Below are 13260 nucleotides of genomic sequence, written 5' to 3'. Positions count from 1 at the left end.
CCTACGAATGCTTCCATGGAATTAATAAACCACGCAATTACCATAAAATTTTCTAACCTCCACTTGCTCATCATTGGATCGCCCACCTGTAGTTGCTTGACTTCTCCGATTAAATAACCTAGCTTGCCGTGCCCATCAATTGCTAATTTTACGGACTGCAACCATTTTAGATAATTCTTGCCATTCAACTTGTGAGATATCAACTGAAAAAAAAAAAGATAAGACGCCTCTGTCCCTTGAAGCACTATACTCTCAATAGTTGTTTCAAATATAAGACTTTCTTCCTCTGTTTGATTGCTAGATCACTTATCTCCAGTGAAGGTTATTTTAATCATAATGTTACTAGAGATTTAACCTAACTCAGATGCCATGAAAGTTTTTAAGAGAGCTTTTAATAAAACTGTTCTATATTTATTAACTAAAAAACTAACTTAAATAGAGAAAAGTGTCATAAACCTCATTGGGAAAATAATTCCCTTCTAATAAACTACTAAAGTAAAAGATAGAATAAAATATTCTTAGAATATGAATAAAACTTATTTATCTAAATAAAATTTATTTACCTAAATAAATTTAAAATATATACATATTTCAACATTTCAACATTGAAGTAAGTTCTTTAGCAGGTTTCGAAATCAAAATCCTCTCAATCAAGCTTATGAATTTGCGTACATACTTAATGTACTTGGGGAAATATGCCCATAATCTCTTCCCATGAGACCAATCATATCATCATTTGTCCCCTGCAAAGGGTTTGTCAAACAAGTATGAGCAGTCAGTGACAATTGAAGTTTATTGCTAAACTTGAAAAAAAGTATGTATTTATGAAGCCCTTCACCCATAAAGGATCAAAATTTTCCTTGAGGAATGACAGTGATCACAATCGCACACTCTATTTGAACAGTTTGAATGTGGACAAAGTATTTGTTCTCAATCAAGGTACCCTGGTTGAGGAAGGTAACCCAAATACTCTTCTGCAAATCGAGTCCCCTATGTTTTTCAAGCTTTGCTAAAGCTAGTGCAATGTAATAGATGTTTGATCTCCGCTCGGGTCAAATGCAAAATCTAGCTAAAATTGGCTCCCTTTAGAGACTTCAAAACTTCTTTGGAAGCCAGTTTCTTGGCCATCTCCTTATCACAAGCTGTGGATGTGTGCTTGAATACCTTCCCATTTGCTTCAACCTCTATCGTAATAGAAGAAACGCCATCCTCATGTGAAACAATGGGTTTTCTTAGGTCATAATGCTCCTTTTGACAGAGCTCATATAGCTCTTTGACAGGTTGAACCGTCATAGTCTCCAGAGTAATCATGGGCTCCAACAGTGGCCTTATACTCTGGAATACGATTTCCTTATTGTATCCTGAATCAACAAAAATAGCTCCAGCAAGTGACTCCATCACGTCAGCAAGTACCTGTCATAATAAGATCCTTTAAGAAACATTCACAACAATGATTTATGCTCTAAGCGAGACCAATGGTGATAAAAATAACGCTTTTAAGAACCCATTACTCTACACTGCTTCACATAATAAGGAGAAAACTCTGATAAGCAAGCATTGCTATGAAAATAATCAAGTCAAGAGTGGTAATCGTAATCTAATGCAAACCTTGGGGAAAGATTTTTCAGATTCCCAGCCGAAAGTGTATTCCAATGATAATTCCTGAAAACTTTCGACGGTTTCTTTTATATCCTTGTAAAGCTTCTGTGAACTTTGGAGAATGTGCTTATGAAATCCAGCCTTTACAGCTGATAATGCATAGCAATTGTTGTTAACAGATGCTGACCTAAGATCCGTTAATAATCTTGGCGTGATCCCAGGATATTTATTATATAAATGCAGAGTAATAAGATAATCTAAAACGGAGTCCCCTAGAAATTCCAACCGCTGCAAGGAAAAAGTATTAATTATCGTCAATTTAAACTTGAAAGAGAAAACGGAACCAACTACCCATGATTATAAGACATTTAAGATACAGATGAAAAAATTAATGTGTCATTCGTATGGCAGATTATGACCTGATAACATCCTGGAATTTCAGCAAGCATATAAGAACCATGGGTTAATGCTTCCACCAACAAAGAAGGGTCTTGGAATGAATAGTGTAGAAGGGACTCAAAGTGCCGGACATTAACAAACTTCTCGGCCCGAACTTTAAAATGTCTTTCATATGGTATATTTGTGAAATCAATACTTATACCGATCCAATCCAAAAATAGTAATCCAGCTGCTTCGCCTCCTGTGCTAAGGTAAGCACCAATAAGTGCCTCAACAGCATCAGCAACCTTCTTAAACTTTAGCTTTCTTCTCCCTCTAACATATATTTTTTTTGCTTTACACAGTGTTTCCTCATTTAATGAGTAACTTCCACAATTATAACCAGGAATCATCCAATCTTTGGGATCGAAAGGCTCATCACGGATAAACCCCTGCAGTTTCCAAAGCATATTAAAGAGAGAACTGACTATATAACAACACAATTGGATAAATTAAATAAATATCTAGAAGACAACTTACCGGAAGTTTCTTGTCACATCCTAGCATGGACAGAGCTGTATTTGAAATAATTTTTTCCTTCCTAATACTAAGAAGGCCCTCGTGATGATTTTGATATTTTTTGAAAAGCTGTTGACAAACAGCATACTTCAAGAAAGAGTCACCAAGAGTCTCTAGTGATTCCAAATGAAAGTTTTCTAGGCACTTTTTGGTAGTAATTGCCTCCAAAACCTACCAAGCATGGTTGAGCCAAGTCAAACACAAACATATAAAGTGCAACACTTAACAGTACATATCACAAGGATGTGATACATACTGTTTGTTTTCTCAATAATACTTCAGCAGATAATTTTAAGATGTAATACATATTTCTGTAAAGCATAGGTGGCTCTGAAAAGAGGAATTCAAAAGTATGCTAGCTCACCTTCATAGTTGGAATGGCAACATTTTGCACGCAATGATCCAAATGCATCTTTTTCAAGCTGGTTGCAAGGAGCAAAGACTCGAGTCGATGCATGATTGATGGAAGAAATGTGAAAGAATAAAATGTGCTAATCGATATGGGAGACATTACTACACAACAAAGCTCAGGAGGCAATTCTACCAATGCGTTACTTGATTCTGCAACATGAATAAAAAAATTAATATTAAAATAAACTGAACCGGTATGAAAACTTAGACAAAACCGATTTTGTACCAGATATTACGAAAATCTTAGTTTCTCTACAAAAATCTTCCAATATGAAAATTTGTTCTTAACAGTTGAATTCAATTACAAAGATCATCTAAACCTATCCTTACTAATCTCAAAAAGGGAAGATGATAAGAGACAACATGCCTTTCTCTTTCTGTTTTCTGCACCTTTGAATGTGATTCTGCACGGGAAAAATATGTTGCCCAGCAAGGAAAGAGACTTGACTATAACATAAATTGATACCGTGGCTGTAATGTCACATGAGAATAGAGTTAATATCCAGAAATATAAGCATCACATATCCACATTAATTCTTTGGAAAATTACTAAAGAAATGCTTACCGTTGTTCATAATACTCCTTGTAAGTCATTAAGCGTCCATCACTCAACCTCAAAAGTGAATTTGCATTTATATTAGTTAAAAGACCACTGATAATATAAGCATGACCATTATGAGGAGTAGAGACCAACGAATTTTGGATCATGCAAGTGCACACCAGACCGCTTTTGATCTGTATCATACCAGCATTGCAGTTCACATGATTCTTGCAGGCCTTTTCATAAGAAAATGTGACAGAAGTAACTGACAACCAATCAATCAGAGGACTCTGGCCCACATAATTTGATGGGAGGAGTAGATAATCAATTTCAGAATTATTCCCCAAGGTATGGTCACATAACACCTCTGCCAACTTTTCAGCTTTACGATCCATAAGTACTTGAAAAACTGCAAGCTGAAACCTTCTACATAAGATAACCTACCAAAATGGAAAAAGCGCACAGAGGATAAAATGTTAAAATATGAACACATTACAATATATTTTCTATTCTTATCACCCTAGAACAATAATAAAATTTAAAAAATATAAAGTACCTGGTCAGAATTAAGACGTATTAGTCCAATATATTTCATGTTAACTGTTAATGTGCCCCTGTCAACTTCTAACTCAATATTCACACTTTTTTCATCCATGTCAAACTGATTCCTGACAAGAAGCATGATGTTATGAACAGGAACCTCATAATCAAAGTTCTGCTTCAACTCCATTAAGTAGCAGTAGTACTTTGTCATGGAGTCCAGTGAACCCTTATTCACTAGTTCAGGTGGAAAGAAAATAGGTTGATCATCATTATAGGGCTCCTTTTCTACAAATCAAATAATTAAATAAAATAAAGGAAAATCAGATACTTCTTCTAACAACTTTATATATCTTGAAATTACATACATTACTTATTGGAGATAAAGAAAATAAGGACATGCATTATTATTACCAATTTCTTCCACATCATGTTCTTCAAAAACAATATCAGGAACAAGATTGTCTGTTAAAGCACCAATTTGATGGAGTTTCTTGCATGCTTCAAAGCATGCTTTTTTCTTTATGTTTTTTATATCACCCTGAACACAAACAGTTTGTATAGGGCAACTCTTGGGTAGAAGGAGGGTGCAAAGCCCCATTTGCTTGTCTATAACACACCTCGGAATAGGTTTAAAATACCTAGAGAGAACAAAAAAAATACAAGAAAGAAGTAAAAACTATTAAGCCATGAATAACTCCCTAACTAAATAAAAAGGAAGAAGTAAGTCATTAAATATTAACAGAATGTGCAACAACCAATATTAATAATCACTAACCCATCTGCAGGGAGACGTGAGCAATAGAAGTACATTAGACCAACACTAGAACTAAGAGTCATACATGCCCCTGTACTCGCAACATGGTAAAACTCTTCATCATCTAAGCCCTCACTAAGAGGAGAACAAGGATATGATGCATGGCATAAAGATTCCTTTCTCATTACATCTCCACTTGTAAGATAGTTCTTCAGTCGAGAATGTGTAGAAAAATCCCCGCTACAATAACCAAACCAGAGCACTGTTAAGGCTCTCAGAAGTATAAAAATCAAGCAAATTAATAGGATTCCAAATGCTTTTTACCAAAGGTGATTGCATAATACTTTTGAAGGTGTTTTAATGGTAACCTTATATATAAAAAGAAAAAGGAAAAAAAGTGATCTGTGGCAGCACTAGTAATAAAGATTTTTAAAACTTGAGAAATAATATTTGGCAAGGATTAGAAATATAGATTATTACCTCTTCAGCATTAATAGATAATCTGAGTTCTGCATTCTAGCACGTCCTCGAGACTGTATGAAACTACAAATTGTTGGTGAAGGATCAAATCTGATAATTAGGTTGCATGATTGAACATCCAAGCCTTCTTCAAGAATTGAAGTTGCAACGATTATGTTAACCTGCAGGAATGGAATACCATCATTCGAATGCAGTGGATAACAGATACATTATTTATCTATTGTACGTGACATACCATGCCTTTGCGGAATTCTTCTACAATTTCATTTTGTTTTTTCCTTGTCTGATTCTGCAATCCAGAGTTATTTCCCGCAATGTACTTAGTCTTCCAATTACTGTACCTGGGAAGCAATTCTCTGAATAGCGATTGAAGCACAACAGCTGTTATAACCCTCTCAACAAAAATTATACATCTTATGTCCTTCAACACCCTGCATTATTGCACATAACAAAATGTCACAAATGATGAAAAGCAAAAACAAGGGCGATGGAATGAAGAGGTTTGTAGATCAATTTTGTCAAATTCATTCCTTAAAATCCTCTATACATCTCTATTGATGGCCTCATTACCTTTAGTTATTTATGCTTAACAAACAGAGTGAAAAATACACAGCAAACCATTCTTTAATCTTTGTTGTATTAAATATATTAATGAAGCTGACTATCTTCCCAAAATAAACTTTAAATTATCAGAAAGCAGAAAGATAACTTTCAAAGGAGGCAATACTATATTAGCACTTGGTAAACCGATAGAACACCGCATAAAAATATTATCAGTAATAACCATGTTACCTGTATTCGAATAAAGATTCAATAAGGCATAAAACTTTTGTGGTAAGAAACCCAGCAGCCACACTGCCTTTAACATCATTAGCTATGGTCCAATCCAGACCTATTTGTGGAAACAAAAAAACAAAATATATTTAAGAAAAATGATAAACACAACACATTATTAACTCATTCTAAGAGGAAAATACAAGTACCAGATGGCATGCATGTTTCAATTGCACGAAAAGCATCCACGCTGTAGCTCCGAATAATTTTCTCTCCAAAGACATCCAATTTCCCCCACATAAGAAGCTCACTTTCATAGCATGAAAAGCACTCTGCAGCCTATTACAAATGAACAGACTTGATGATATACATATATTGCACTTTGGCAAAAATAATTGGCTAAAAAGGTACCTTCAGAGCCAACCAAACACCAAGCTCATGTAAACAATGTATTAAAGCTGAATGTATCTTTGATAGTTTCTTTCTTGTAGATCCTGCTGCAGAAGCTTCAAGATCCAAATTATCCAACGAACATTCATGCTAAAAATCAGGGCATCTATTGTCAATACTCAGTATCCTACTAGGAAACGAAAAATGCATATTGAAGTATGAGCAAAAGAATCACATTCACACCTTCGAATTTCAACTAACACACAGAAGGATAGATAATAATCCATGAGAACACTATTTTCACTCCTCTTTGCATCCAAGTACTAAATTAGTAAAAAAAAAAAAAAATGTCATGCTAAGTGCAAGTTGTTTTAACTATGGATACAGCAGCCAAAATAAAATTCAAATTTAGTAACTAGTAAAAAGTCACTCATAGAAGAGAGGAAATGTCTCACATTAAACTGGCGACATAGCAAAAGATTTCAACAAAGAATACGCACCTTTACTTTCAAAACAGCCAATTCCTCTACCAAGTGTGCATATAAAACATTTGGAATTGCCGTATGTTGGTAAAACTTGAACTTTGGAGTCGCAAATGGAACAAACTGAGCAAGCACTGATGCACTTACACACGTATACACCTTCAATAGAGGAAAACATACCATATAAATATTGAAGTGTCATCTTCCTTGAATGACACACTTATGTCTCAAAAGATCAAATCATCAACAGAAGCATAAAATCTGAAATGAACAGAAACAGAAAAAGACCTTTGAGTTCATAATAGTCTCCAATTCATGGATCTTCTGCCAATAGCTATCAGCAGAGTTTGCCCCTAAGGTAATAGAGAGGGAAAAAAAAAATTCAAATACTATTAAAAAAAAAAAAAGGAACAGGTATAACGAATAACTAAACTAAAAGCTTGCTAATATCACCTTTTGAATTTATAGGAGAAGCAGTCATCCCAAAAATCCTAGGAAGATTAGATGCACCAGCTTCTAACGGGCGATGATAGAATTCCTATAATGAAAAGAAATCGTTGAGCAATATGACAACATAAAAATAATGCCTGGCTATAGCTATGAAGAAGTAAAACACACTTAAGGTAAAAGATAGAAAACAACATTTGACAACTCTATAAGTGTGAGCTGTCAATATATACAATTTAATTAAACATTGTTAAATGCATAGCTTTCCACATTTTACCATACATATAAATTTTGTGGAGAACTATCATAAGATCAATAAGATAAAACATACAACAAAGCAGTCATATATACATGATGTGAATCATGATGATGCTTATAGTAAACAAAATAAAAATCTAATGGAAGATGAATAGAAAGACAACTAACTCTCATAATAGAGGCATAAGGGTACTTTCCTCGGGCATGATGGCATTCATCAATTATCAAAACCTTTATCATGTTTATCTTGAAGAAGCTATGCCTCAATCCATCAAGTAAAATCTGAGGTGTCATCACAAGCACCTGTCAATGATAAATACATGTTATTGCTAACTGCATGTACCATATCTAAGAAAGAAGAAAAATGGACAGTTATTTAGAAACAGAAAACATTATGTAAAACAAATTAAAGAAAATGTCAGTGAAGTAGCCAGTACATCACACATCACATAGCACATACATAATCAACATGATGAATAAGTATTTGCTCTGAATCACCACCATATCAACTAAATGATATATATTGAAAACCCCACCTCATATTTATCTATTTCTTGTTTCCACTTCTCCCCATCCCAAAAGTCAACCTGCATATCTCCCCAATACTTTCCAACATTCAAGTCCGTATGCATTTCCACAGCATCAGCTTGCTAATCATTATGTAAATCAGAAGAGATACAACAAATCAAAAGCTTTTTCTAAAAATAACATAGATAATGGCATGAATTGAAAAGAAAGATATGTTATTTGACACACTTGTTTAACCAGGACAACTTGGGGAACCAAGAAGACAGCGAAAAAAGGTGAGGGCTTGCGAATAAGATAGGCATAGCTGCGGAGAAGCATGATAGCGATCATTGTCTTGCCAGATCCAGTTTCCAAGTAAGTTATTGTGTTCTGCTTGATAGCTTTCTCTAATGCTTCAAGCTGATAGCTGTTGCATAAACAAACAAATGCAGAAAACATCGCAACTTCTTACATTAGCTTTTGACATAGTAGATAAAAAAAATGAAGTAACTTTATCCCATATTATCAGCTAAGCTATGGAAAGAAAAATGAGAAGGAACCTCAACCACCTTCTGGCAAAAGGGAGTGGATCAACAGGGTGTAGTTGAGAAATATCCTCCTCCATGTCAACTGGCTCCATGGCTCACAAAGTTATATTACTTCTCTGCCTGTAAAAGTAAACACATTACCATAACAAAGAATCCCAACCATTCTGGGTTACACATGACATTCTTTAACGTTCTACTGTTTTTTTTAGATTTTAGCTGACATAAATATAAAATCAGAGATACCCTTTCTCCCAACTCACCGCCAAGAACCCAAAAACATATCATCAAGAAAATCCAACTTATATGTCTCTGGTAAAGGAGTATTACTGAAAAATGGCTATGAGGAAGTGAAGGTGTAAAATGTTGGATGATCTCTTTGTTCTTGCTTTGGTAATGATACTTTTCTGAGACAGAAGAGAGAGAAGAGAATGCCTGAATTATATAATAATAATAATAATGTGAAGTGACGATTGAAATTTTCCTTGTTTTTGTTTGGGGGGACCGGGGGGAATTTTTCTTCTCTTATAATAATAATTTTAAAATTATTTTTTGAAAAAGAAATTGAGGTTACTTACGTTACGTTTGGTTGGCTGTAATGAAATAGGATTGTAATTGAATAGAGCTGTAATAAAATAGAGTTGTAATAAGTAATTTAACTGTTTGGTTGAATAGAATGGAATAAAACTGTAACGGTACGTTTGGTTCACTGTAATGAAATAGGACTGTAATTGAATTGAGCTGTAATAAATAGAGCTGTAATTAGTAATTTAACTGTTTGGTTGAATGGAATGGAATAGAGCTGTAATAGAATTCTTATGTTTGGTTGAATGGAATGATGTTGTAATAGCATAAGAAAAAAGGCTAAAATGACTAAAGTACCCTTAACAAAATTTTTGTTAGTAGATGATTATTATTATTAAATTTTAATAAGATTATTGATACATATATTTTAATAAAAATAAAATAAATAATTTAATTATATTTTAATATAATTATTATTAAATATAATTTAATAAAATAATATATATTTTAATAACATTATTAATATAATTATTAATAATATTTAATAATAATTTTAATATAAAATTATTATTAAGAACATTTCAATGCCTAATATATTTGTTTTAATCTAGCCTTTCACCTGTTGTCTTAGGTCACAATTGCCAATATAAAAAAATGAGTTTAGCATATGATATGATTATTGTTATTATTATTAAATTTGAATAAGATTATTATTAAAAATAATTTAATAAAAATGTTGGAGTTTCAACACACTTTAACCGGGTAAAGTAAGAATTTCAAATAGAGCACCAGCAGCAACGTATTATACCCGAGTAAAATATGAAGGAAAAATGCTTGAAGTTCAAGCTTATTACTAAATATAATTTAATCATATTTTAACATGATTATTACTAAATATAATTTAATAAAATTCTTTATATAATTATTATTAAATGAATTAAAAATCATAATATATAATAGTATAAAAATAATATATAATCTACTTTATTATTTTTAAACTGCACTACATAATGTGCTAAAATATCATAAGTGAAACAAATAATTTGATTATTCTACAATAAAATTAAAATATAAGAAGTAATAAATAACTTGAGAATCATATTTCACATCCAAACATAATATTCATATATTAACAAAAAGTGACATGATTTCATTAGTTTATATGTCATAATCCATATGTTATAAAATTTTACAACCTCAAAAGTTACAACATTGTAATGACATTCTATCATGTCATTATACCATCCAACTATTACAAACACAAAAGTTACCAAAATATCATCAACACAACTATGATTTTTAATGGTCAAGAAGAAATCTTGACCCATCCCAATCGCATGAAGAAGGTAAACTAAAGAAAATGAGCATTTGCGTTGGATTATCCGGAATTTTGCTCAATGCGCGATAGCGCCATCCTCGATTAAACCTTCTACTTCACATAACGTTGGATATAATTTTAGAGCACTTTCTTGAAGTGTCATTTCGACCTTTGTTGAATTAGCACCTCGGAGGCAATACTCCCTCGATTTCAACACCAACGGTCTCGATCTTTTCCGCTAATAAAGTGGCAGCATCATTAAATAAAGTAGATGAAATATGATCACTTGCATCAGAAGTCTTTTTCTTCTTCTTTGAAAATGTGGAATCACCTTGGTTTATAGCCAGTTGTTGTTGTGTGCCTAAAAGATCCATGTCATCCAAAGAAACATCAGCTTCGCATCCATGGAAATCATTTCTTTCTTCATGAGTATTTGTAGTAGCTACATCCTCAACATCTATTTCTTCAATAATATCAGCGGCTGTTTGAGCATCTTTCCCAGTGGCTCGATCTTTTGCGTAGATGGCTGTAAGTTGGTCATAATAAGGGAAACTACGATGTTTGAATTGAGCGGCTTCTTTATGGCTCTGAAAAAAAGAAGAATTCATAGTAGATATAAGTTTGGTCAAGTTAAGATAATAAAGACTTGAAATAATTCTTACATTTATATATGAGTTCCACACCGCATCTTCAGCAACAACAAGCTGCCTATGCTCATCCCAACCAAAATCGCTATTGTTTTTTCCGCTGAGCATGTCATAAACGATTGATCAATCCCTTTTCAATGTCCTAATCCTCGATTCAAGATTAGGTTTAGCCTTCAACTTGGCATCGGGTAAAACTTTTTCTAACATTTTTTCCAACTCATTTAAATAACCGGCTTTAAATCCGTAGAAGCATTAAAGGTTCCAACATTGTGCAAGTCGACCATACAGGCAACCAACGCAAAGATCTTCTTTCGAAGCCATTTCCTTTTGGTTCCTCGAGAATTTTGGGAAGAAACACTTGCTTGTGAAAACCCGACATAATTATCTTAAGGAAAAAAATTAAACATAAGTTCAATATTATGAATCAAAAAGTGAACATTTTATAAAATTATAACACATGATGAATCAATACAAAATAATTTATAATTCAACAAGTCTAGTACAATACAAAAAATAATTCAAACATCACCAAAGTTTCATAAACTAGATTCATGAAATAACATAAACAAATTAACGCGTTTACTACTTTTACCCTAAACCTAACTAATTTGTAGATGCTTGCCATTCATCGAACATTTGGTTGGCTAGTTCCATCCTCCAAGTAGCCCATGCATCTGATGGATGAATATTAACGATATTCGAATCATCGTCATCTATCACATTACTAGGTAATCCTTCTCCCAACTCTGCTTCAATAGGATCAAGACTCATATAGGTTCGAATAAAATTATGGAGCAAACAACAGGCAATAATGATTCTATTGTGCACCCTCACAGGATAAAACGATGGACTCCTAAGTATTCCCCATCTAAGTTTTAATAACCCAAAGCATCTTTCAATAACATTACGCGCTGAAGCATGTTTCATATTGAAAAATTCTTCCGGAGAACTTGGCTGGTAACCCTGACGCCACTCATTCAAATGATATCTTTGTCCTCTAAAAGGTGCAAGAAATCCTCACAATTTGTGTATCCAAGATCAACTAGATAATAACAACCTATAAAAAAACTATTTGTCATGATTAATTTCCCAAAAAGTATGATCTTAAAGATTTATTCAAAGTCCTTTAATTTTGCACTTTACCATGAAGAACTTTTAATCCATGTCTCCTACTAATGGCATCTCAAGAACCCTTCCATCTCGCAATGTAACCTTCCCAACCGGAAGAGCATAAACAAATGCATATCGGTGTACAAACACCTAACATATTTGTTGTTATGTCACCTTTTCGCGTTCGATATCTAGGTTTATCAACTGTTGGAACCCTAATCTTGATGTGGGTTCCATCTAAAGTACTTAAACAATTCTACATCACATGTATAAAACCTCGAGTTAGGATACTATATTTAAATCTAACTCAACTAAATTATGTACGAGCTATATATAGAACTCACTCCAATACCTTGAACCATTTCCACCTTGGGTCTGTAGAATTAACTGTAATTGGCTCTGGCTTTTTAAATAGCACATCTTGTAAGCGTATGACAGATTTAAAACATTGTGAAATGATCTCGCTAACGGTTTCCCTGCACCTATTAAAGTGATGCTTGATAACTCGATTTTTAAGATGATGAGAAATGATATGTAAAAACATTGCCACTTGCTCATCAATAAGCATGTTCCTTGACGACTTCAATCCCCCTAAAGTTTGTAACATCTCACATAGTTTAAAAAAGTAGTTCTATTCATCCTAACTTGTTCAATATGTGTCTCGTCACTAGCATATACAAGTCTTTTCACATAATCTCGTTTTGCATAAAAATCTAAAATATAGGATCTAATCCTTGGTCTATAAGTATGTAAGCTATGGATGGCACCCAATGTAAGTAAGAACCAACTTGCAACTGTACACATTTGCAACCATATTGTCACTGCAAGACCAATTCTTTTACGCCTTACACTTTGTACTATTAAAGGCAGACGAGCCATTACCGCAAGATATTAAAGTGTTACATATCTTCAAATCATAGTAAAAAGGTCACATTTCTTCAATACTAATTTCAATAAAAGTAAAAAAAAAAA

At 33.3% G+C, this 13260-nt stretch overlaps 1 protein-coding gene across 4 annotated transcripts; it reads right to left on the bottom strand.

The window, feature by feature from the left end:
* Positions 1-536: 536 nt before the first annotated feature.
* Positions 537-9185, bottom strand: LOC128293048 (endoribonuclease Dicer homolog 2-like). Of its 4 annotated transcripts, XR_008283074.1 has the most exons (24): positions 8952-9179; positions 8713-8811; positions 8393-8570; positions 8173-8286; positions 7805-7939; positions 7385-7469; positions 7220-7284; positions 6950-7090; positions 6471-6599; positions 6269-6398; positions 6078-6177; positions 5521-5716; positions 5286-5446; positions 4827-5045; positions 4463-4689; positions 4065-4336; positions 3533-3948; positions 3335-3438; positions 2921-3117; positions 2518-2727; positions 2019-2429; positions 1609-1887; positions 839-1413; positions 537-743 (listed from the first exon to the last, which is right to left on the bottom strand). XR_008283074.1 is itself a non-coding variant. In XM_053028139.1 (23 exons), exons 2-23 carry the CDS (start codon positions 8781-8783, stop codon positions 1066-1068), a joined length of 4188 nt encoding a protein of 1395 aa, XP_052884099.1. In that variant the 5' UTR covers positions 8784-8811; positions 8952-9185; the 3' UTR covers positions 537-1065. The 4 variants fall into 4 exon arrangements, 3 of the variants coding, with proteins under 3 accessions (XP_052884099.1, XP_052884100.1, XP_052884101.1); XM_053028139.1 differs by having other exon boundaries at positions 537-1413; positions 8952-9185; XM_053028140.1 differs by having other exon boundaries at positions 537-1413; positions 8935-9179.
* Between the last annotated feature and the right edge of the window lie 4075 nt (positions 9186-13260).

This window comes from Gossypium arboreum, chromosome 5 (genome assembly GCF_025698485.1).
Source record: "Gossypium arboreum isolate Shixiya-1 chromosome 5, ASM2569848v2, whole genome shotgun sequence".
In the NCBI taxonomy this organism is placed as follows: Eukaryota; Viridiplantae; Streptophyta; class Magnoliopsida; order Malvales; family Malvaceae; genus Gossypium; species Gossypium arboreum.
The sequence above is the reverse complement of the archived record's forward strand: the minus strand, read 5'-3'. Positions and strand labels throughout refer to the sequence as shown.